This window comes from Medicago truncatula, chromosome 8 (assembly GCF_003473485.1).
Source record: "Medicago truncatula cultivar Jemalong A17 chromosome 8, MtrunA17r5.0-ANR, whole genome shotgun sequence".
In the NCBI taxonomy this organism is placed as follows: Eukaryota; Viridiplantae; Streptophyta; class Magnoliopsida; order Fabales; family Fabaceae; genus Medicago; species Medicago truncatula.
In genome coordinates this window covers 16,743,596-16,766,943 of record NC_053049.1, presented here as the reverse complement: position 1 = coordinate 16,766,943, position 23,348 = coordinate 16,743,596, and the positions used below count along the sequence as shown (strand labels likewise).

General features: G+C 32.4%; 2 protein-coding genes across 3 annotated transcripts; both read left to right on the top strand.

The window, feature by feature from the left end:
- The first annotated feature begins 3,890 nt into the window (after window positions 1-3,890).
- On the top strand, window positions 3,891-6,012 carry LOC11409777 (soyasapogenol B glucuronide galactosyltransferase). Its single transcript, XM_039829591.1, has 2 exons — window positions 3,891-5,564; window positions 5,755-6,012. Exon 1 carries the CDS (start codon window positions 4,002-4,004, stop codon window positions 5,508-5,510), a length of 1,509 nt encoding a protein of 502 aa, XP_039685525.1. The 5' UTR covers window positions 3,891-4,001; the 3' UTR covers window positions 5,511-5,564; window positions 5,755-6,012.
- Window positions 6,013-9,696: 3,684 nt separating this feature from the next.
- On the top strand, window positions 9,697-16,152 carry LOC11426128 (uncharacterized). Of its 2 annotated transcripts, none has more exons than XM_039828955.1 (8): window positions 9,697-10,250; window positions 11,656-11,799; window positions 11,933-12,031; window positions 12,547-12,645; window positions 13,806-13,937; window positions 14,031-14,168; window positions 15,251-15,415; window positions 15,600-16,152. In XM_039828955.1, exons 1-8 carry the CDS (start codon window positions 9,840-9,842, stop codon window positions 15,972-15,974), a joined length of 1,563 nt encoding a protein of 520 aa, XP_039684889.1. In that variant the 5' UTR covers window positions 9,697-9,839; the 3' UTR covers window positions 15,975-16,152. The 2 variants fall into 2 exon arrangements, with proteins under 2 accessions (XP_039684889.1, XP_003628136.2); XM_003628088.4 differs by having other exon boundaries at window positions 9,698-10,250; window positions 11,656-11,826.
- Window positions 16,153-23,348: the final 7,196 nt, after the last annotated feature.

The following is a 23,348-nucleotide window of genomic DNA, read 5'->3' as shown; positions in this document are numbered from 1 at the left end:
GTTTGCAAGATAAACAATAACAAATATATACTACTAGATCTTGAGGTGTGGCGGCACTTGAAATTTTTAGAAATTGGAACTTTAGAATATAATTGTTCTTGAATGTATGATTTAGGGTATCTCTATCACCCCTAATTTCTCAAACGTTGTTGGCTTCTACTTGGAAATAGGAATAAAACTTAATAGACTGATCAATTCAATATGCTATATTTATTATTATAAAAAAATATGAGTGGATGGTAAGAAAAAAGAGAACATGAGTGGACCTTTAATTAAAAAAAATAAAATTTAGTATAAGTGAACCAAGTGGATATGAAAGCATGGGTGACGAACGGTTAATATACACATGAGTCCTATAGGGGTCCTATATATTTCATGGGTGGCGGCTGCCCCTTTTCATTAGTACCTAGCTTCGTCCATGTACTTAACCTATAATGTTACGTTACGGTATCAAGGACGATGTCATGGAAAATTATGTTATGGTACAGTACCAACGTCTATGCTTCTTAATATTATAAAATATTATATGACAATCATGACTTTCATCTAAACTATTTTGTTACATATTACCGTCAAATATTACCTTCCATATGACCCGTGCGTTAGCACGGGTAACGCACGGGTCGATGGTCTAGTACAAGAATAATATCAAAGGATGTGTGATCAAAATAACTTTTATGACCAATCTGTTACGAACCTCAAACTTAAAGAATTTATATGTGATCAAAATAACTTAAAAGACCATTTTATTACAAATCTCAAACATAAAGGACTCCCGGTGTAATTTAGCCTATAAAATAATTTCATCAATTTTTTATTAAAATAAAAATAAAAATATCACTTTTGTTATTTTTAAATGTTTGTTTAGCCATCAATTACCTCATTCCACACTATGTTGTTTATTTGTTTCCAGATACTCTACAACACACAGCAAATAAAGCCACGTCTTTCTTAGATAAATTGTGCAATGCTTTCAAGATAATATTTTTGTTATCCATATCTTATATCTTGAGGTAATTGATGCTCAAGTTTATGTTATGGAGAGAGCAAAAGCTATGCTTCATGATTGACAAAATGCATGTAGGATTTGTAATACGTTTTGTGCACATCCGCAACAAGAAGGAAATGTGAAATGGATCAAATCAGCTTAAGAAAGATTTAAGTGCAATATTTATTTTAATCCGTAACAAACCGGTCCCTAGTAGCTTTTCCAAAATCTATATTTATTTTTTCAAGAAACTCAAGTGAATGAGCTTCAAATCATAAAAATAAAAATAAAAAAAGATTTTTATGATAGTATACAATCAAAAATAATTTAACTCAAAATCTCTAGATTCTTTTAACCCAAAATCCAATTTTTTAAAAGTTGAAACAAACACACCCACAATGAGGTAACACATGAACCAATTAAAAATTATTTTTAAAAAAAAAAACAGAGAAAAATACACTCACATCTCATGGTTTTTTTTTTTTAAATGACACACCCTCTCTATTTTAATAATAGACAATAACCACCTCTAAGGTCTCTTAAAATATACAAAACCCTCCCTTATGAACTTAACATCGTTAATTAAACCGTTAAACATCCTTCTAATTTTACATTTGACGGTAACATCCCTAAGGTCTCTTAAAATAGATATAAACTATAACCTTACTAGCTTAACATTATTATTGTTACTAAAAAAGACTTTGATATTGTCTCTTCTCAATGAGGGGTTATCAATCGTTGTTATTCTCTCATGTCCATTATCAGACAATGAGTGTACCATCAAAGTGTACTAGCAAATGCACACATCCTAGATTGGGTTTATCACATTCATTATTCAACATTTTTTATCACAAAAACCTGAAACATCGTGTAAAAAGAAAAATTGAGTAAATAAGAGACATCAACTAGTCATGACAAGAGAAGTGACAACAAAAGAAACACATCATATGAGTATTGCATTGATTTATGAATAGATACATAATTTGATAGAGTTAGTCAAAGAATATCTACAATCTAAATTACAATAGGAACTTATTACTACAACTAATTATAATATGAATTTATTAGGTCATCTAATTACAATCTGAATTTGAAACGGCAGATGATCATAATAATCTATTGAAATTAATCAAACAAACATATAATCTTAATCTGAAGATTGAAGGTAACCTAACTCACAATGAGAATGAAATGGATGAAAACAGCAGCAAGATGAAAACATGAGTCCATAACAACAGCGAGCAGAAAAGAATATTGAACAGAACACAATGGATTTGCAGAAAATGGCGACGAGCAAAGATGAGAACAATAATAAAAGAAATGATACCCAATGCAACAAACAAGGATGATTATTCAAGCAACTATATCCAATGATTTAGCCATTGTCCAATGCTTCGATAGAGAAAAAGCATGGATGATAAAAAACATGAGAACAAGTTACAACAACAATGAGAAGAGAAGATGAAAATATGTATATGCACTTTATAACTAGAGTGAAAGGAATGAGAAGAGGCGTGTCTACGTTTCCATTTATTCATTTGATGGCAACTTTACGTTTCTAACAAGAGGGAAGATTTGTGTCTTGTGACAAAATAGAAGGGATATCTCTATCGTTTAGAGAAACATAGGGGAGAGGTGAATGTATTTTTCCCAAAAAAAATTTTTTTACATTTTCAAAAAGTTAACAAACGGTGGATTCTAGGGTGAGGGCTCAATTAAGTCCCTCACCGGTGTACCATCAATTTTGACTTTTAGATTAAAAAAGCTCACACGATTTCCATACTCATTACCGCACTGGATATCATGTTCCTCTCTCTTCCCCACCAAATTTCATATCTCTCTCAGCAATGTTTATGGTTACATTTAATTTTCTGCAAATAAAAATTGACTTTTTTTTTTCCTAAACGTTTTTTCCTCAATGCTTGCAAGTTGAGAATTACTTAACCCAATTGAATTAAAAAAAAAAAAAACAATACGAAGAACTTAAGAAGGATCATAATACAGAGAGAAAATTAGAATACTATGTGACATCTTAGGGGACATGATTGAAGCCCTCCTTGTATATATTATTTGTTTGGTTTATAATTTATTCAGATTCAATATTTATTTTTTGTTGAATCAGTCATGCATTTGATGATAAATACTCCTATCAAATTATACTATCATATAAAATATGGATACTTCAGTAAGACAATTAGAATACGGAAAAAGACAATAGCCTTGTGTGGGAAATTATGAAACAATTCTTGAATCTTAGGCATTTTATTTGAATCTGAATAATAGCTTTGGTTTGTGCAGTTACAGTTGTGATTGGTTTTTGATTAAGGGATGTGAATCTGAAAAAATTGAGAGAGATAAGATCGAGATAGAAGGTAGAGAAATGGATTGTGTGAGAAAAGATGTATGTGTTCTCATTTTCTTTTCTATTTCATCTAGACCTTTGAATATATCTTGATGGTATACAAAGGTGGTCCACCGATGAACCACTTAGTTGATGGTTCACCTTCGACATCACCTTAACAAACACAAATAACTTAAAAAAAAATACTATTATTAATCTAAAAAAAAATCTCTAGATTTTTCTAACACAAAATCTTTACTTTTTTAAAAGCACCCAATATCTACAAGCTCAGGTGTAATTTGTCCAATAATATATTATATCGTGTTCAATGCTTTGATTCACGGTGCAACCAAAATGAACGTGGTCAAATGAAACCAATAATTTTTTCTCGTGGCTCCGTGAAAATAATATTAATTATTCATGCATGTTGCACGTGGACCATATTTCTTAATACATTATTGTTCCATTAATGCCTTTTTGGTACACTATTTTTGTCCTCTTTTTTCAACCAATGAAGGTAAGGTATATCCATATATACATATATAACACAACCAATGTACCAATAATCATTTATCTTTCTTTTGTTTTAGAGTATACAAACATTCGAACATCATCATTAGTAGGAAAAAATAACATTATCACTACCTCAATTAAAACAAAATCTAATTTCTAATGGAATCCTTTGGTGTGAAAGTTGAAGAAGAAACAATGTTAAAAGCTGTTTTTCTTCCCTTTATATCAAAAAGTCACCTCATTTTCGTAGTAGACATAGCAAGGCTTTTTGCTATGCATAATGTGGATGTTACCATAATCACCACACCAGCAAATGCAGCCATTTTTCAAACCTCCATCGACCACGATTCAAGTCGCGGTCGGTCCATTAGAACTCACATTGTCAAGTTTCCACAAGTACCTGGTTTGCCACAAGGAATGGAAAGTTTCAATGCTGACACTCCTAAAGACATAATTTCCAAAATCTATCAGGGACTTGCCATTCTCCAAGAGCAATTCACACAACTATTTCGTGACATGAAACCTGATTTCATAGTCACTGACATGTTTTATCCTTGGAGTGTTGATGTTGCTGATGAATTGGGAATTCCAAGGTTGATTTGTATTGGTGGAAGTTACTTTGCTCATTCTGCAATGAACTCTATTGAACAATTTGAACCTCATGCCAAAGTTAAATCGAATAGCGTAAGTTTTCTGCTTCCTGGGTTGCCTCACAACGTGGAAATGACGCGTTTGCAACTTCCGGATTGGCTTAGAGCACCAAATGGTTATACTTATTTGATGAAGATGATCAAAGATTCAGAGAAAAAAAGCTATGGATCATTGTTTGATAGCTATTATGAGATTGAAGGTACTTATGAGGACTATTACAAGATAGCCATGGGAAGTAAGAGTTGGAGTGTGGGACCAGTTTCTTTGTGGATGAACAAAGATGATTCAGATAAAGCTGGTAGAGGACATGGTAAAGAAGAAGATGAAGAAGAAGGGGTGCTTAAGTGGCTTGATTCAAAGAAATATGATTCTGTTCTTTATGTTAGTTTTGGGAGCATGAACAAGTTCCCTACTCCTCAACTTGTTGAAATAGCTCATGCACTTGAAGATTCTGGCCATGATTTCATTTGGGTTGTTAGGAAAATCGAAGATGCCGAAGACGGTGATGATGGTTTTTTGAGTGAGTTTGAGAAGAGAATGAAAGAAAGAAACAAAGGCTATTTGATATGGGGTTGGGCACCACAGCTTCTGATACTAGAGCATGGTGCAGTTGGAGCTGTTGTGACTCATTGTGGGTGGAACACTATTATGGAAAGTGTAAATGCAGGTTTACCATTGGCTACTTGGCCATTGTTTGCTGAACAGTTTTTCAATGAGAGATTGTTGGTTGATGTGTTGAAGATTGGTGTGGCAGTTGGAGCAAAAGAATGGAGAAATTGGAATGAGTTTGGGGATGATGTGGTGAAGAGGGAGGATATAGGAAAGGCAATAGGTTTATTGATGGGAGGTGGAGAAGAGTGTTTAGAAATGAGGAAAAGAGTTAAAGCACTTAGTGGTGCTGCAAAGAAAGCTATTGAGGTTGGTGGTTCTTCTTATACTAAGTTGAAAGAACTAATTGAGGAGCTTAAGTCATTTAAACTTGAAAAGATTAACAAGAAATTGGTATCAGTAACTTAGTAAGAATCATTCTACATTGGAACTGTGTTAGACCTCTTATTATTATAAAACTATATAGAGCATTGCTAGCTAGTGCGAGAAACAATAGCACGACAGGCACACGAATCATGGGGTAGTGGTGTTATAATTTCAAAATACATGAAAGCTAAAATAATTTGCAATCTTATGAAGGATCCTACGGCACTTATTAATTCGTTGTTTCTCGTCATTAGTTTTGTCGCACCATAAAGCTTTTTCCAACTATATAAGAGGGGATATCAAAGTTAGTGATGCAATTATGTTTTTAATTTATATTATACCAGTTAATTATGTGTGTGTTTTTGTTTTGGGAAGTTAATTAAGTGGTTATTAGGAAGTTAATTAAGTGGTCATTTTCAAGTGTGTCTTCTGTTCTGTTTTTTCTTTGTAACAATGTCTATGTAATCATTGTATTTGTATGAAATTCTGATTGAGAAATCCTTTGTCTAGAGGTTAGATCAATAATATTATTTTGTTAGTCATATATGCTTCTATCACTGTGTTTATAAGAATACTCAAAATTGTGTTTGTCATGGAGTTTGGTAAAGCTTGTGAAATTATAATGTCAAGTATTGTTACTTCTTAAACTAGTTTTTTCTGTGGTGGTCAGGGTTCGAACTCCTAACCATATATATATTATGCATTGTTCAAATCAACTGAGTTAAACTCACGAGAATTTCTTAAACTAGTTTAGTTGTATCGTATATGTTTTTGTACTCTAGACATGCTAATAAAAGCACAATCTATTTTGGCCCCTATCTTTTTTTATTTCCTTTTTTTTTTAATTAATGAAATATCTAGGTTTTTTTTTATTAATTTTAAATTAAAAAATTACACATATGACATCGTAATCACTCAAATGAGGTGTCACGTCTATGTTGATTTGGTCAAAATTGACATGGAGGCCAACTGCAAAAGTGGCAATACTTAGAGGGCTGAGTTGTAATTTATTTTGTTAGGCGGCCAAAATCGCAAGATCGTGATGCTTAGAGGATCAAAACTGCTATTAAGCATTTTTCCATTAATATATATTGGACCGTCATAATATTCCTAAGGACTTGAAGGACCTCTAAAAAGGTTTAAAGACCCGTCAAGAAGGATTTAGGACCCTTAAAAGAAGTCCTAGGGTCCCAGGCGCGCACTATCCGTGGCGCCGCCTTAATAATCTCTAGGCTTACATGCACTTTTGACCTCCTAACTTGCATCAATTGCAACTTTGCCCCCTATTAATAAAAACCACATTCCAGTCTCCTAAGTTTCCCCTCTTTTGCAACTTTCAAATTTAATTATTCAACATCAACCATTCAAGACAATAGAAGATGAAGCAACTAGTCCCAAGCCATATTCTTTGCCCTATAAATCTGAAACTTACTCAATAAAACACCCCACTTATTTTTATTGTCTTGAATGGTTGATTTTGAATAATCATGATTGAAAGTTGCAAAAAGGAGGAAACATAGGGGTTGAAATATGTTATTTTTAATAGAGGGTCAAAATCTCAACTAGTGCAAAGTTACGAGGTCAAATGTCTGTTTAAGCTTTTAATTTAATTTCATTACTATTTTATATTTTTTTTACTTATATCTATATTAGTAATTTACAAATTATGAACAAGTAAAAGAAAAGCAAATACAAGAGAGATATTTTATCCTGAGACACAAGTAACTAACTTAATCGAGATTTAGAAGAAAATTATGATATATTTTGAGATCCCGTCGTTAAAAAAATAAGGCTTAAATGTTCTCTTGGTCCCTTGAGTATTTATTTGGTATCGCTTTGGTCCCTTAATTAAAAAAAATATTGTTTGAGTACTTTATATTTATCTCCGTTACCTGTTTTGGTCCATTCTGTTAAAAAAAATCAAAAAAACGTTAGGATTTGTACTATTCCTCTTCTTCCTTCTCCTTTCATCCTCTTCTTCATGATCTTCATCATCAACAACACACCAACCCAGAAAAAAAATCTTTTTCAATCTTTACCAATTTAGAACCAAAAATCATTCAATCTCTAATCTCATATATCAACTTTAATTCCCAAAAAAAAATGCTAAATTAAATTGTTGAAAAGAAATTAAATAATTTGATGTGTGTGAAGGAATGAACAACGAATCATGAAGAATTGGACGAACATGGTGATTAGCGCAATAATCAAACTCCACCATTTCTTCAATCTTATTCTTCATAGTTTCCTAAAACCATTTCCATTTTTCTCTCTCACCAAAACCTTGAATCTAGAAAAACGACAGTGGATAGTAGATCCTTGCGGTACAACGACAATGGATATTAGATCCTCCCAGAAACGGCGACGATGACTGTTGACGATGAGTTATTGAACTCGAAAATGAATCAATGTCCTGTTTATCAAGATGAATTTGGGTTGAATAAAAGAGGGGTTATGGATTTGGGTTGAAGTGAATCAATTGAGAAGGAATGATTTAAAGAAATGATAACAATTTATTATAATTATGAACACGTTGAAAAACAATTATGAAGATGCTTGAATAATTTTTATGTGAATAAAGTCTGTTTTTCTTCTTGGTTGTAAAGAGGAGAAGATTTGAGTTTGAGATTCAACAAAGGATTATTTAAAGCATGAGGTTTTAAGTTTGAGATACGCAGAAGAGGAAAGATTGAAGGATATGCTGATTTGATATTTATTTTTTTAGTTTTTTTCGATTATTTTCTGTTTTTTTTTTTGGATTTAATTGATGAATATGATGAAGGTTTTGATGAAGATGAAGAAGATGATAAAAAAAAGCTTAAATGCTCTTTTCGACCCTTAAGTATTTATTTGGTATCACTTTGGTCCCTTAATGTTTCCAGAGCCAATGCCAAATCGACACGTGTACCACACTTAACGTTTTTTATTAAACCTAACGGAAGGGACCAAAAAATGTAATGAAAATTAAATTAAAGTACTCAAACAATCTTTTTTTTAGTCAAGGGACCAAAGCGATACCAAATAAATACTTAAGGGACCAAAAGAGCATTTAAACCAAAAAACAAATGAAGCTACCAAATAAGGCCATGAAATAAACAAAGTCCTCGAGGTAGCCATAGCAATCTTCCGACCAGAAGATTTCAAAAAGTTCCCCATGGACATGGAAATGGTGAATTCCCTACGCATGAGCCCTCGAGAGAATTTCCCTTCTTCTCACATTATTTATGGAGGAGGGATCGACCCAAATATCATGGGAAAGATCAAAAGAAAGATAGTGAACATGAAGATTATCATCTGTAATACATCTAACATGTTCTTGGACAAATGAATCAAGTTAAATCTAAAAGAATTTTAAAATGACAAGTTAGCGTGCCACCTAATAAATTCTACATACCATGTAGGCTTACTTACATAGTCACATGAAATAAGAGTTTAAAATAAAAAAAATATTATATTATAGGGTTGAAATATAAACTTTATTTTTACATAGGTAAATCGAAAATGATCTTTATTAAAGGAAGTAAATATATATTAACAAAAAAACTAATTATGACAAACACATACTAATATTTAATAAGTAAATTTGTAGTCATACAAAACCAAGCTTTCTTGCTTACATAGAAAGAATCTTGAAAAATCTCACTCAATCAAATAGTTATTTAACCTTTTGTTTGCTGTAAAAACATGTGATCACGATGATAACCGATAAACATCTCTAAACAAAATCAAAATCCAAAAGGTGACACAAAAACAAATAAAAAATTTAAAATAAAAACAATAAAATAATATTAAATAATAACAAGGCCAATGTTATGTTGTCCCTCAAAAGTTTATTGAGACATATTTCAGTTAAAAAATAAAACAAATAAGTTCTTTGCATTTTCATGTAGGAGATGAATCAGAATTTATGATTACTTAAGCAAATAGTCCCTAAAAATCTTTAAAATTTTGTTTTTAATTCTTAAAAATAAAAATTACACTTTTTAATCCTTGTAATATTTTTTTTTTAATTAGCATTTAGAGACAAACGATGTTAAATGAAGTTTTTCATAGAGACTAAAAATATTTGTGAAATTTTTTACAATAACTAAAAATGTTAGACGAAATTTTTTATTGTAAGGACTAAAAACGAAATTTGAAATATTGATAAAGAACATTTACATTTTTGACCCTAGTTTTTATGTTAAAATAAGTCAATATAAAAATGTGATAGTTTACTTTTGGTATTATTTATTTCTTGGACAAGAGACAACAGGTTGGCTGGATATACATACGATTGAATCGAAGATGAAAACAAACTCATTATCATTACAACACATTTCATACAAAAACCATTATTCTCCCACATTTTCCTTCATTTTCTCGTGAGATATGGCAGTTTCATCCTTCAAATCCTCTTCAAGAAGAGGAAACAACAACAATAACCAATCATCTTCCACAAACACTTCCACTAGATCCTCTACCACTAAAAACCCTCCAATCCGACGGTCAAGAAGCGTTAGCGCGTTTTCAAGAACAACAACTACTTTCGACACTGAGTTTCTTAACAAAAGAGATAACCCTCTCTTTGATCAAATTTCCAAATCAAATCAAACGGTTCCTTTTCTAGAAACTTCCGCGCCTTCTTCTACCTCTAGGGGACGTTCCGTGGCGCGAAATGTTGAACCCGGTCGAAATAAACCGGGTCGGAGTGTTTCTCGGGTTGATACTGGTCGACGCTCGACCCGGTCCGCTTCACAATGCCCGGTTTCGCGGCGGAGCTTTAACTATTCCACTTCTGAGGTACTACTATATCCTTTTTAGTTTTTATGTTCAATTGGTCTTTAAAATGTGGCATTACAATGTGATTTTCGATTCGATAAAATTCGTGAGTTCATTAACCGCTTGAGCCAAATTGTTTGGTTAAGTTAGTTTATAGAGTGTGATAGTGCGGATGTTCCCGAGGCCTTGTAGTTTTTTTGCCGAATCGACGTTGATCATGTCACTATCTTGGACGTTACAATAAGGGTATAAGATGAGTTTCTACTTTTGAGGGCTGGCATCATCAATCATAATTGGCTGATTTTCAAGTACTGATCCACGAAGGCGGTCCTTCGTAGAACTTGCAACACATTATATCTTAAAAGAAAAATTATGAGATTTTATGTATGAAGTGATTTTCGATTTTGATAAGATTTTATAAATTTATCCATTTCATAAAAATTTTCAATTCAATGATTTGTTGGTTGGATTCGTGCAGCAAAGTGGTGTAAGCTTAAATGTTTTTCTTTTGATTTGGTATCAAATGATTATATATGCTCCAGTATTAATTTAAGTAAATAAGTGATTGAATGTTACTGACATGTGTCAGACTCCGGACATATCTACCTTCGTTTTAAAGTGTCGATGCTACGTACCATATATGTATGGAGTTGATAAATGAAGGAAATGTCAGGGTAAACAGAGTTTGATCCATGTGAAAGTTTATCATCTTTTTTTGTTTGTTTGTTTGTTTATGCTTAACGGCATTTTAAATTTTAGTTCAGACCCTTGAGGTCATGATTTTCTGTATTTTATTTATTGTATCTGACTATCTGCTGATAATCAGAAAAAAGAACAAATTTATTTTCTTTTCACCTTTTTAAAACAATTTAATTTGTGTACACAGTTATCCAATATGGTGATGTGATAGGATGCATGTGTACAACTTTTTTACACTAACACTGCATACCATTTAAGCTCTTTCTAAAATTTAGAAAAGATATAGTTAAAACACCAAGATATTTTCAATTTTTCATTGTTATCTAGAAGAAAAAAAATGAATCTAAAGATTATGACTTTGTAATTGTGAGTGAAAATAAGATTAATGAGTTGGATCCAAATTGAAATATTTTCTCTATCGAACAAGTTCTCAAGGCTTTTTGTTTTATGAAATGGTTTCACGTTTTTATATTTTCTTTCACTAATATTGATAAAATATCAGATCATTTTTATTTTTTATTTGCCTTTTTAAAATAATTGTACATGAATATTTGTTCAAACTGAGAATAAAGTGAAAGGAAAGAACATGCCATGATTGTCTCGAAAAGTAGAAAATATTTCCAGTTCCATTAACCAAATTCACTCTTGTTTGTTGTTTCCACGAGGAGCATGGAAACAAAAGTATGTAAAAAATTCCACTTACTTTGCAATTTTGATGTTTGAGCAGAGTGAAGCTGATTGTAAAGATAGGAATGGTCTGAAGTTAGGGGGGACTAATAGAAAAGGTTGTTTGTTTGGAAGAACTGATAAAGATGTGATGGATCAAGAGAAAGATCTGCGTAGATGGTCTAGTCAGCATTCGGCCGTTGAGGTCTCAGATTGTTTTGCTTCGACTTCAGTATGTTGTTTATTTTCCAGTGTGTATTTGCATCATATTAAAATGATTGAGATGAGGATTGAAATGATTACTTGATTCTTCAATCCTAATCATGTTTGTTTCGCAGTCTGGTTTGCAAACTCAAATCTGTGATGATGTGGATTCTACAGCAAGTTCTGGATTTGGTTGCGATGATAAAACTATCAAAGCAGTTTGTGAACAGAAGGTAAGTTATATCCCTATAGGAAATTATGTCATCTTTATTGTAGTCATACTCATATCACTAATGCTTGAAAATGATATTCCAGTTGTTTCAAAATAATGGTTTCTTTAGAAATTCTAGGTTTTTTCACATTGTTTGTCACTTTAGAAGACCGAGAAGGATTATTAGTTTATTCCGTGTCTCCTGGAATTTCTGTATAGTGGATGGAGAGCATTAATCTAGTAAAAGGGTAATTCAATCAAATAGAGTTATATTTCTCTAAAACTAAGGTGTTTGTTGACCTTTTCTTGTTCAAAACTTTAAATTATGAATGTTTTAAATGGATGGAGTACTTGTTTTCATGATATGTTGATGTAGGTCATAGTATCTTAAATCTAGGAAACTTGAAACCGTAACAAGTTATTCCAAAGGGTGAAAATTTAATGCTTCTACACTCAATATGAAACCGAAAATTAGCCAGTGTTCTTGATGATATGTAAATAATTTTTTTTAATAAGCTTGGGTCTTCACTTCTGCAGTCGGTACAAAGGGATCAGCCTGGAGCCGGTGATATATATGAAACAGTTCGCTCTGAAGTGAGGCGAGCTATTTCGGAGATTCAGATTGACCTCGAAAGTGTAAGTTTCATGAGATCATGACTTTCTTCTTGCCGGCTTGAAGTTAACTGGCTCTATTTGAATTGATATAACCAGTGGTGATCAGTGTTGTTAAATAGCAGCGCTATATTTCTATTGCATAGCGGAATTTGAACAAATCACTATTGTTCTGTTAAACACTATTTAGTACAAAATTTTGTAAGTACCAGCTAATAGCGGCGCTATAGCACTCGTGCGTAGCAGAATTTGAGCAAACCGCTATTTTCCGTGATCTGCAATTGACATCATTGTTGGTGATTCACACATTATGCACAAATTTGAAGAAAAATGAAGCAAGAGAACCACTTATTAATCCTGTATAATGGGTAAATGGACGGTATTTTACCTTGAAAATCTGGCATTTATACTGTGGTATCTTTCACCAATTTCTCAAATAGAAAACAGTCTAAAGAGGTTCAACAGGTTCATGCACATTGTTCTGTTTTCTGAATTTTAAACCACATTAACTAATGTAGAATGCTGCGACTGCTTCACACTATCGTGGAATAATTTTAAATCACAAGCATGGGTTGTAGCCTATAACGTATGGCCTCGACAGGCACATCAAAATGAAATGGATCAACAGACTGCGTCAGACTGCAACAATCTCTGTTTTTGGTGCAAATATAAATTCCTAGTATCACAATGACTATTTTCACAACCATAACTGCAACCGTAATTTACACCTATGGATTAGACTTAGGGTTTTCACTTTTCAGTATAACAAATCAGCCTAAAAGCAGTATGGCAGTTGATTCTTTCTCAGGGAATGAATCATCGGATAAAACACTCTTCAGTTTTCAATGTATATTCATAGTTGAAAATATCAGATCTAGGTCTATTAGTTAGATACAACTTTGCATTTTACATGAATTTAGCAATGTCTGCATTTGTTATAAATATCATTTGATTTTCTTTCCCGTTTGTGAAATATGCATACTTAAGGTCATTTGCTCATTATATGTCTTGATTTTTGCCTTCTTATGTATTACAAATTTGTAGTTCCTCATCACAAAGTCCATATAGTTTGGTGCTATTGTTTGTTTATGCATTTATACCTAGTTTTATATTGTTACTATTATAATTGTAAAACGAAATTCTATGCTATTCTCTAACTTGTTTCTGGCTTTTTGAAATTATAGGCTATTCAAAAGAGTAATGCTACAGACATTTCTGTTACTGACATGGCTGATATTCATCCTGACTTGCTAAACCCTGGTACGGTAGAATTAGCATTTGAGATTAGAAGAGAGTACACCAAAAAGCTTGAAGAGGTAATATTCCCATCTATACTTGTAGATGAAGTATGGTTAACTTCTCATTCTTTTATATTGCTTTCTATTGAGTAGAACTTGTGATACTTACAGGCCGAAGAGCGAGCTAGACGTCTTCGAGCAGATCTTGCAGTTGAAGAACATCGAGTACGAGAACTGGATAGAATTTTGAGAGAAGTTCTTCCATATCCCAAGACCCCTAATATACCAAAGTCTCGTCCATCAAGAAAAGTAGGTTTATTTCACATTTTATTCACTTAAATGGATCTTTTCCAACTTTTTGGGTGACTATCTTAAATACTATGCCTCCACAACCACAACATATATAGCATGTGTGTTTTCTATGTTGTACATGAACCATATTCTTTACACTTGACATGTGTACGGTGGAAAGATTCTCCTAGGAGGGCTCTCTGTTAATAGCAAAAAAAAAAATGGGGTAAAGCTTGCAAAAAATATGTGTCTGTACACGAACTTTCCATGGATGGGTAGAAAATTAATACACTTTTGTGGTATTATAAATTATAAATAATTTTTTTATTTAAAACCATACAAATCTGAAAATATTTAAAAGCAAATGCCACATGTCATTTTAACTGTTGTTGATGTCAATGTTTCCCTTGGGGTTTGTTTGGGTGGGGGGTTGCGGAGAAAAGGGAAGCTGACCGGAGAATTATCTCTCCCAAAAGTGTTTTCTGAGTGGAGCAAGAAGACACTTTATGACTAATATTTAAGGTTTTAGAGTATTATGAGAATAGGAAAAGAATTTGGGGAATTTCTCGAAGCTGTCCAAAGTTCACCAGTTCACCTTTTGAGTTTCCCCATATGGAATTTTAGTCCTAAGGAAGAACAAAACTGCACGCAAGGTGGACTTAGCAAAGCCTCTGTGTCAACTGGCGCAGCATGATATAGCATTTGAATTACTGATGAATGTGTGATAACTTTTGAAACTTTGAAGAAAGCCTTAATATGTGCATCCATGATTGTTGCTCCTGATTGGATAAGCCATTTGAGCTGATGTGCGATGCTTATATCATTGGTGCTTTACTTGGGCATAGGCATTGATAGGGTCTTGCGTTCTCCCATGTCTTCCCCCCTCCCCTTCTAACTCTCAACAAATCCGTGATGTTTTCAGACATTGACACAACTTGATTGTATGCATCACATATATTTTAACACATTTATCTCACAGCTCTCAAGTGAATTGTAGTTGTTACAGTTTGTAAACAATTTCTCATTATATGTGCTGGTTTGCATGCTTTTGTTCTATTTGATTTTATTCCATTATTAATGAACCAAAAACATGTTGGCAGTCAAGCATTGAAAGAAAAAGGATGTCAAAACGTCTTGCAGAAGATGCCAAAGCTTATTTTGATGAGTGTGTATCGCTATCGACATTTGATAGTTCAGACTTTTCATCCCAAGAGGATCCTCCACTTAGTATCGTCGGCCCACCGACTCCATCTCGTTTAACCGAGGCAAGTTCAAATGCTTCTTCAGTTTCTAATTTTGCCAGTAATTACTTACTACTTGACAAGTGCATCTTGTTATTCTTGGACAATGTATATGTTTTTGAATCCATTAAGTTCTGAACTAATCATACATGTTTATGTAAACTTGTTCCATAATGAATATTTAATTTTTTTTTTTACATTTTTACAGGAATCAGGCACTCGAGAACAACTCCATGATATCCATTATGACACATTGCAGCTACTAACCAGCATTGATTCTGAGGAAGCTAGTCATGGACAAGTCAGTTCAACTGCCGATAGCAAGGAAACTGAATCTAAACCCTGCTTCTCCTTTGCACAGAAGCCATTTGAATCCACTACAGTTCAACATGATATCCAACAATACATAAAAAAGTTTGAAAAAAGTGTTTCAAAGGTGCCAACTATGAGATCAAATTATGGCGAGATCCGTGATTATAGTTTCCAATCATCAGCTGAGAGCTTGTTGGTTGATAGGGTGATGCTAAAAAGTAGAATCGAGTCTGGTAGGTTTTTACTCTGTGGCGGTGGTAACATATGGTAATCTTAAGCCTTGTAATTTTTACCTTTTCCTTTTCGCATTATATTTATACGTGTAAATGTGCTTGGACCGTACATGTAATAGCGCTTCTCTTTTGTTTTGCTTTTTGTTTTTGCTGTTGATAACTTCTCTTTTGTTTCTCTAAGCACCCATTCACTCTAACCTATACATATATGTGCAAGAGATATTTTCCTAAAGGTGCATAACCAAAATTAAGATAGTTTTTATCTGCTTCTCAGTCTAATGCAACTCTCTCCAAAGGTTGTTCCAGATTTTATGCGGTAAAGGAATGTGATTTTATGCAGTTACACAGTTAGCAAGTTGGAACTTTAGTTACGATTTCAAGGCAAATCCAATCTTGATTGCACATCTCAAACTTTGATCCCGCAGTCGGCAAGTCGGACAATGTGACGGCTCAGAATACATAGCAAGTATGCACAGCTCAGATTGTAATTGAAATGTGCAATCAAGATTGAACTGTCCAGACTTGTAAATTGTGTTATTGCATGGATTTTCTTACTGCATATAATCTGAATCCCACCCAAGGATGTATATTAAATATCAAGAAGCACTTGTAACACATTCTAATATTCTGTTTTCAACATTGATTGTCCCACTAGTTATTGGGAGTTATATTTCCTAAGTGCTTGGAAGACATTTCCAAAATGGAGGGGCTTACATGAAATTCAATCAATCTTAGTGTTAAAGAATGTATTGATAGCACTTCGCTTGACATTCATGTTGTTATAAGATTGTGGTTACAATGTTGTCATCACAAGTCTATCTGAATTTGCACATAACTAGTTTTCAAAATCATCAATTCCTTTAACTAAACTGTAGGCATGAGTAAACTTCGAGTGTACAAAGTCAGCTTACATTAGAAAACTGCACTGATTAGTATGAACCAGTATTTTGATCAGTTCTATAAACGGGTTTGTGTTGACTACTATTTCTACCCCCTGCTCAATAAAAAAAAAAACCTACTTTCTTATAATGATTGTAGTGTGTAAAAATGCTAATACCGTATCTAGTAAGAATAAAAATACTAGCCAATTTAAAAAATAAAAAAAAAGACTAGTCCACATATCATTTGCATTTATGAAACTAACTTATCATCAAAATTTGCATTTATAAAAAAAAAAAAAAAAAATTGACATCAGCATACATCTATGGAAGAACTAATTTCGTACAGCTATATTTTTTAATAGAAAAAATTGAGTGGATCATTCATAGCATGCAGAGATTACTTGTTTAAAATACTTTTACATTCTTACCTTGCAGAAATCATTCTCTTATATGTAGTGTTTATGTGTCGATTTCAAACATCAGTTGGTGACATCTTTTATTGTATGCTTAAAACATTATTAGAATAAAGAGAAATGCTAGCGGCACTCTCTTTCTAGCACTCTCTCTAACACTCATTTTTCTATTTGGTGAAACTCATGTGGGTCTCACCACTTTATGTGGGGACCACTTTATGTATGATCCATTGAGCAATGCTAAGGACAAACTCTCTGTCACACTCTATTGAACACACTCCCATTCATTGGTCCACATCATCAAAAAAAAATTCACCCATCACTAACATTTTAAAATGCTTTACCAGTTACCGGTTCTGCCTGTCTCACAAAAGCATAATAAGGCACGACCTGGAAAAGCCAAAAGGTTCTCCTCAGCTTCTCTCTCCAATTCCTACCTCTCAACAACACAAAACCTTTGAAAAACTTAATGTTATCTTTATAAATTCTAGGATCCTTCTTGGATGTGTTTATGAAAAAGATGAAAAAAGATACAATTTATAATTTTTTTTCCTCTTCTTCCATGGGTTGGATCGACATGTATTGTGAATTTATGTTTGTTTTGGAAGAGATGAATTTACGGTTCACGCCTATCATTAATCCAAAGTATAGATGAAATTTCCCTTTCTTTAAATATGACACGCAATACTATATTTTTTTTGACCCGTCGACATTCACCCAGGATAAAAATGGTTGTTAAAACTAGTATCTCAAGAGGAAGCACTATAGATTGTGGGGCCAAAATTAAATGGAGTATATGAAAGTGTAAAAGAGATTGGATCTTCTATGAATTATTTACCACCGCCAAACAATTATGAATTCAAAACCGCTACCAAGTTGGTCAAAGAAATAAACCATTTTAAAAGTTTAAGTTATCAAGAGAAAGAAGATGTGGGGTAATCATGATTGAATGGAGTTTGCAGAAGAGGATGTCTTTAGAATGGCCAAAGTTCATTACACAATGAAGGAACAAGAAAAGGAGCGGTCGAAAGAACGTGCAGGGAAGGTGACGATGATGATTTGGAATAAAAAGAAATAAAAATACAAATTGCAGTGAACATGTATAACCGGTAAAAAGGTGATGGGTGAATTTTTTTTTGATGATCTGGACCAATGAATGGGAGTGTGTTCAATAGAGTGTGACAGAGAGTTTGTCCTTAGCATTGCTCATGATCCATTTTCAATATGTGGTATCCACATGAATTTGATTCAATAAGAGAGTGAGTGTTAGAGAGAATGTTAGAAAAAGAGTGTTCATAGCACTTCTCTTAGAATAAATCATTTAATCCCCAAATGTATATCACTTCTTTCCGATTTAGTCCCAAACTGCAGACTATTTTGTGTGGCCAGTCCCATTTACACACAGGTGTAGGTTCCTAGGGAGGAAATTTCTCTTCATTTTAGTTCTTTACATTACATACATATTATACACTATAGTCATACATATTGATCTCGTAAGTTATAAATATTAAATATGTTGATCTTTTCATTTGTTTGTAGCTAAGAGAGAAACATGTCTAACATTTATAATTTCTAGTGTCCTTTTCCAAATTTTTAGTCTCTACTCTCTTTCAAAAAGATCTCCTTCGCAGCCCTCATGCAAACGATGCGCAGCCTTCATAATGAAACCAGAGCCTAATGCAATTATTTTATGTTATGATCACTTGATCAAGAAATGTGACATTCAAAGTCATTATTGACCAAAATGAATTGATTGCCATAAATTCCTTGAACAATCTTATTCTTAGAAGGTACGAATATCATCAGCATTAATGAGAATGAAAACTTAAGACGGGTAAAACATTTTTTTGACAATATGAGATGACAACGTCAACATGTTATTTTATTTTTTATTTTTTATATTATTGGTAAAAACATACTCCAATCAATGTCTCGTATTACCCTATTCCACGTGGCCACACATTTTGCATGTTTCCCTCTATCATGAGGCCTATCGTGAGGTTGAATTGGAGTTTTAGATGGTCAAAGATCTCAAATGTTTTGGCACATCATTTTTTAGAAAGTTTTTGAGATTGAGATCCAAACTCATTTAATATGATATTATAGTTGAGATGGTGGGTATTCAAGTAATTGTATTCAAATTCCGCATAACAACATTATCGAGGTTTTCAAGATGTTTTTTTTTTTCTTTCCAGAAAGGTTCTCAAGATGTTGGATGCATGTATTTGTACATCATCCTTTGAGCTACATTTTGAGAGTGGGATTCAAGCTCATTTATAAAAGCAAATACATTACTCATTTTGTAGCGATGACAATTTTGTCTAAATCACTTGCATTTATCCATTATGATTCATTGCATTTTCAAATATTACCTCCGTCCTTAATTATAAAATCCTTTTGAAAAAATAATGAGAATTAAGAAAATTGAAAATGGTAATAAAATTGTTTGTAATTACTATTGTTTTTACAATTTTATCCTTTAATTTTATTTTTTTTGGCTTTCGCACCGGTTTCCGACCACCAAAGGTGGGCGACAATCCGGCTCATGCGTAAAGGCATGTGTACTGGCCAAGCGTTATTCCCCCTGTGAATCGAACCCGATATTCCCCGGATACGTCATTGGAAGGAGTTCCTTGCCACTATAGCCCAAGCAACTTGGTTTACAATTTTATCTTTTAAGAGAGAAAGTTAGTGTATGTTTTCAACATAGTATTTAATGTTGATTGAAGAAAAATAAAAATAAATAAGGGTATGTTTGTAAAGAATTAATTCATGTGTGTACTTGAAAATACCAAATGGGTCTTATAAAAAGAGACGAAAAAAATTCTCAAAAGAGTCTTAGGGACGGATGTAGTATTACCTTTATGATTATACTCTATGCAGTATTTATAACATATTAAAATCTACAACTCCATCCAACAACGTTTAGATGAGATAACATGAATCTCTTTAGCTTTATTAATGTCTTGAATTCGAATCAAGCTTTGGGCACACAGCAACGTTAAAACTCTTAAGAAAAGTTTGTTGTCCATTTGAGTCCCACAGAACTCGAGAGATTAATCCCTACAATTGCACACGGATGATAACCGGTTACGTCAATAAAAAACTTCAACTCCACATGTAAGAGTTGGAAATATCTCTAAGTGATCAAAGCACTACTTTGCTTTGGTAGTCATGAAAATATCTCCTTAAGCGCACATGTGTTGGCTGTGTTCATAGAAAATATGGTAATTTAAAAGAGTTGGATAAGGATAACGTATGATAGAAACATAATAAACTATAATCATATGATGTGATTGACAATTTTAAAATGATAAGTTATATTTTATTTCTTTCTTTTTAAGTATCGTCTCAGAATATATTTAGTGTTATTATTTAGCGGTCGTTTTGATAGTTTAAGGGAACAATTTATCCATTATACTGTTTCTCAACTACTTTTATTTAATTTTTTCAATAAAACATATTTAAAAAACTCAAGTAATTTTTTTTAAACAAAGTTTATTTTTTGTTATCTCAAAATTTAACCAATTCTTCCTTAGTTTTTCTCTAACACTTCTTATGTTGGAGAGATTAAGTTTTAGTTTTATTATTCTATTTTAATTTCTTAAAAAAATGAAATAAATTTCAATTTTTCTTTAAAATTAATAGAAAATATGTGTATAATATTTAGATTATTGACAATTTTTGTTGTGGAAGATAGATAAACTGTGACAAAAAAATAGAAATTTGTTTGAGAGAGAACAAGTAATTCTTTAAATAGAGGAGGAAAAATCTAGAAAGACCAAAAGGTCTTTCCATAATTTATCAACAAAAGTTTAGTTCTTTATTACCAGCTTTATAGTAACTTCAAATTATTTGTTGCGAGAGAAATGTATCACATTAAATTTATTGAAAAGAGAATGTGTGTAAAAAATAAAAATTTATTGATGGATTAAAACAACAATATAGTAGAATAAAAAACTCCAAAAATCCACTTTTTTAATTCAGTGTTTCTATTATAAAATGACAATTAAAAAAGAACAAAGGGAGTAATAATTAAGTTTACATGATCAAAGTGGAATTGTTTGGTAAGAAACTATATCAGTTCAGATTATAACATTTTTCCTAACTTTTTGAGCTTACAACTTATAGCGTAGTAACAACAACAACATTCTACAAATTTGAATAGCTTCTCTTTACATACTACGGTTGGATAATCCGACAAGAGATATAATTGTTGTAAGGACACTTCATCTAAAGTATGAATACATGTTATATCTCTTTGTCCTTAAAGTGACATCTCTGACTTCACGAGCATGCTCGATCCTCTCTTCTGCGTACTTAAAGATATTGTAGCTTCCAACGTTCTTAGAGCTTTACATGTGATCTTAAGTATTTGGTCTTCAATGATTATTTGATATTATAATAATCCAAAGGCACCTTCCAACACATTGTCCAATACTTGATCTTTAGTATTTGACAATGTGTTGACCAAAGGATTTGCTTGCTTGCTAATATCTTGATCAACTTATCTTGTGATTGATGACCACTTGTCATTACCTCAAAGATAGTTTGATGTCTTCTTTAGATCTTGACGTTCAATCAATGCATTAAGACCATAGAGGATGACACTTAGTGTTTCATATGTCCTGTACTAACCTGCATGCTCAAAAACACAGTTAATTGACAAATTATTCCTTTATCAATAGTCATATTATCATCAAAATATAACATAGAGATTTTGTGCTTTGAACCTACGTCGTCCTAAGAGTTTGTACGAATCGCATGAGTCTTTTCAAAATCCTTCCGTACTATACTATCATTTACTATCCATAATGTCTTTCTTACTACAAGAGTTATAGACTAAAAAGATACATCCCTTCAACATGTTGAAGGTATGGTCACTTTTTTTATTCGAGATTCTGATCATCGTTTTCAAATAGAGTGGTGCCACATGCATGAGATAATATAGTGAAACTTCTAAATTAATATAAATATTTTATCTGCATAATCAAATAAAAATTAGAGATAAAATTGTTCCCCTGACTTATTTTAATATGATCAAAACTAATTGGATCATTTTTCTACAACCCATCTCGTTTCTAACAAGAGTTACGTTCATTCCCCGATATGCAGAATAATGGAGACATCCTAGTATTCCACTTAAAACATTAAAAATAGTTTTGGTCTTGAATTAAAAGTTTGAATAAGTAATTATATCTTAAATAAATTGAAATTTATGTCCAAAATATTTTTAATAATTGGCCATTACTTGTGATGAATGATTATCTCGAAACTGAAACGCTTTTTAAGAAGTAAATTATTCTTTATTACCTAGACATGTGTTTTTACTTAAAAACACTTGAGAAACCTTTAAGGGCCTCATTATAAAAATATAATCAAACAAGGTTAAACTCTAATAAACCTCAAATACTTTTTAAGGGGGTCTAAGCCTTCACACTAAACAATTGGTGGCAGAAGGATCCAAGAAGGAAACCCTTCACGGATGCTATACTCGACAAGAACATTTGAAGCTTTAGAAAGTCTTCAAGAGGTGAGTAAAAAGAATCATTTCATTTCTCTTCAATGGTACAATTGATTTGAGAAATTGAAATTAGTGATTATTGGATGTTTTTTTTTTTTTTTGAGAGCGATTATTGGATGTTATTTGCGTAGAAATTTACATGTTTGGTTGAAACTTAGTTGTTCGATTATGGGTTTTTTTCTTCTTAAATATGAATTGTGCTAAAAAATTAGGTCATGAATTTCATGAATGTTTAGTTATGATGTGAACGGTTATAGTTATCTATGGTCGTCATTGACATATATTTTGTGATGTATGATATGTCAAAGATCTTCTCCAATTACTTTATGGTTCCATTAGAAATACCTCGTAAATAAAATAGGGAAATGCTAACCGGAGGGGCACCAGTTAAGGATATGAAAAAGGAAATTATATAGTAGTTAATGCATTGAAATTGTGTAATTAATTGATAATAAAGTCAAAAACAGTTTCCTTTTATGGTAATAATTCCTTTTTATGGTATGCTTAACCGGTGCCTCCGGGGCACCGGTTAGCAGGACAGAATAAAATATTACTCCCTCCAATTTTATATATAAGAAAAATTTCAAAAATGAT

Coding starts and splice junctions, on each gene's coding strand:
- LOC11426128 (XM_003628088.4), top strand. CDS start 9,840: ATGGCAGTTTCATCCTTCAAATCCTCTTCAAGAAGAGGAAACAACAAC. Junction 11,827..11,932: donor ATTGTTTTGCTTCGACTTCA/GTATGTTGTTTA, acceptor TTTGTTTCGCAG/TCTGGTTTGCAAACTCAAAT. Junction 15,416..15,599: donor CTCCATCTCGTTTAACCGAG/GCAAGTTCAAAT, acceptor ACATTTTTACAG/GAATCAGGCACTCGAGAACA.
- LOC11409777 (XM_039829591.1), top strand. CDS start 4,002: ATGGAATCCTTTGGTGTGAAAGTTGAAGAAGAAACAATGTTAAAAGCT.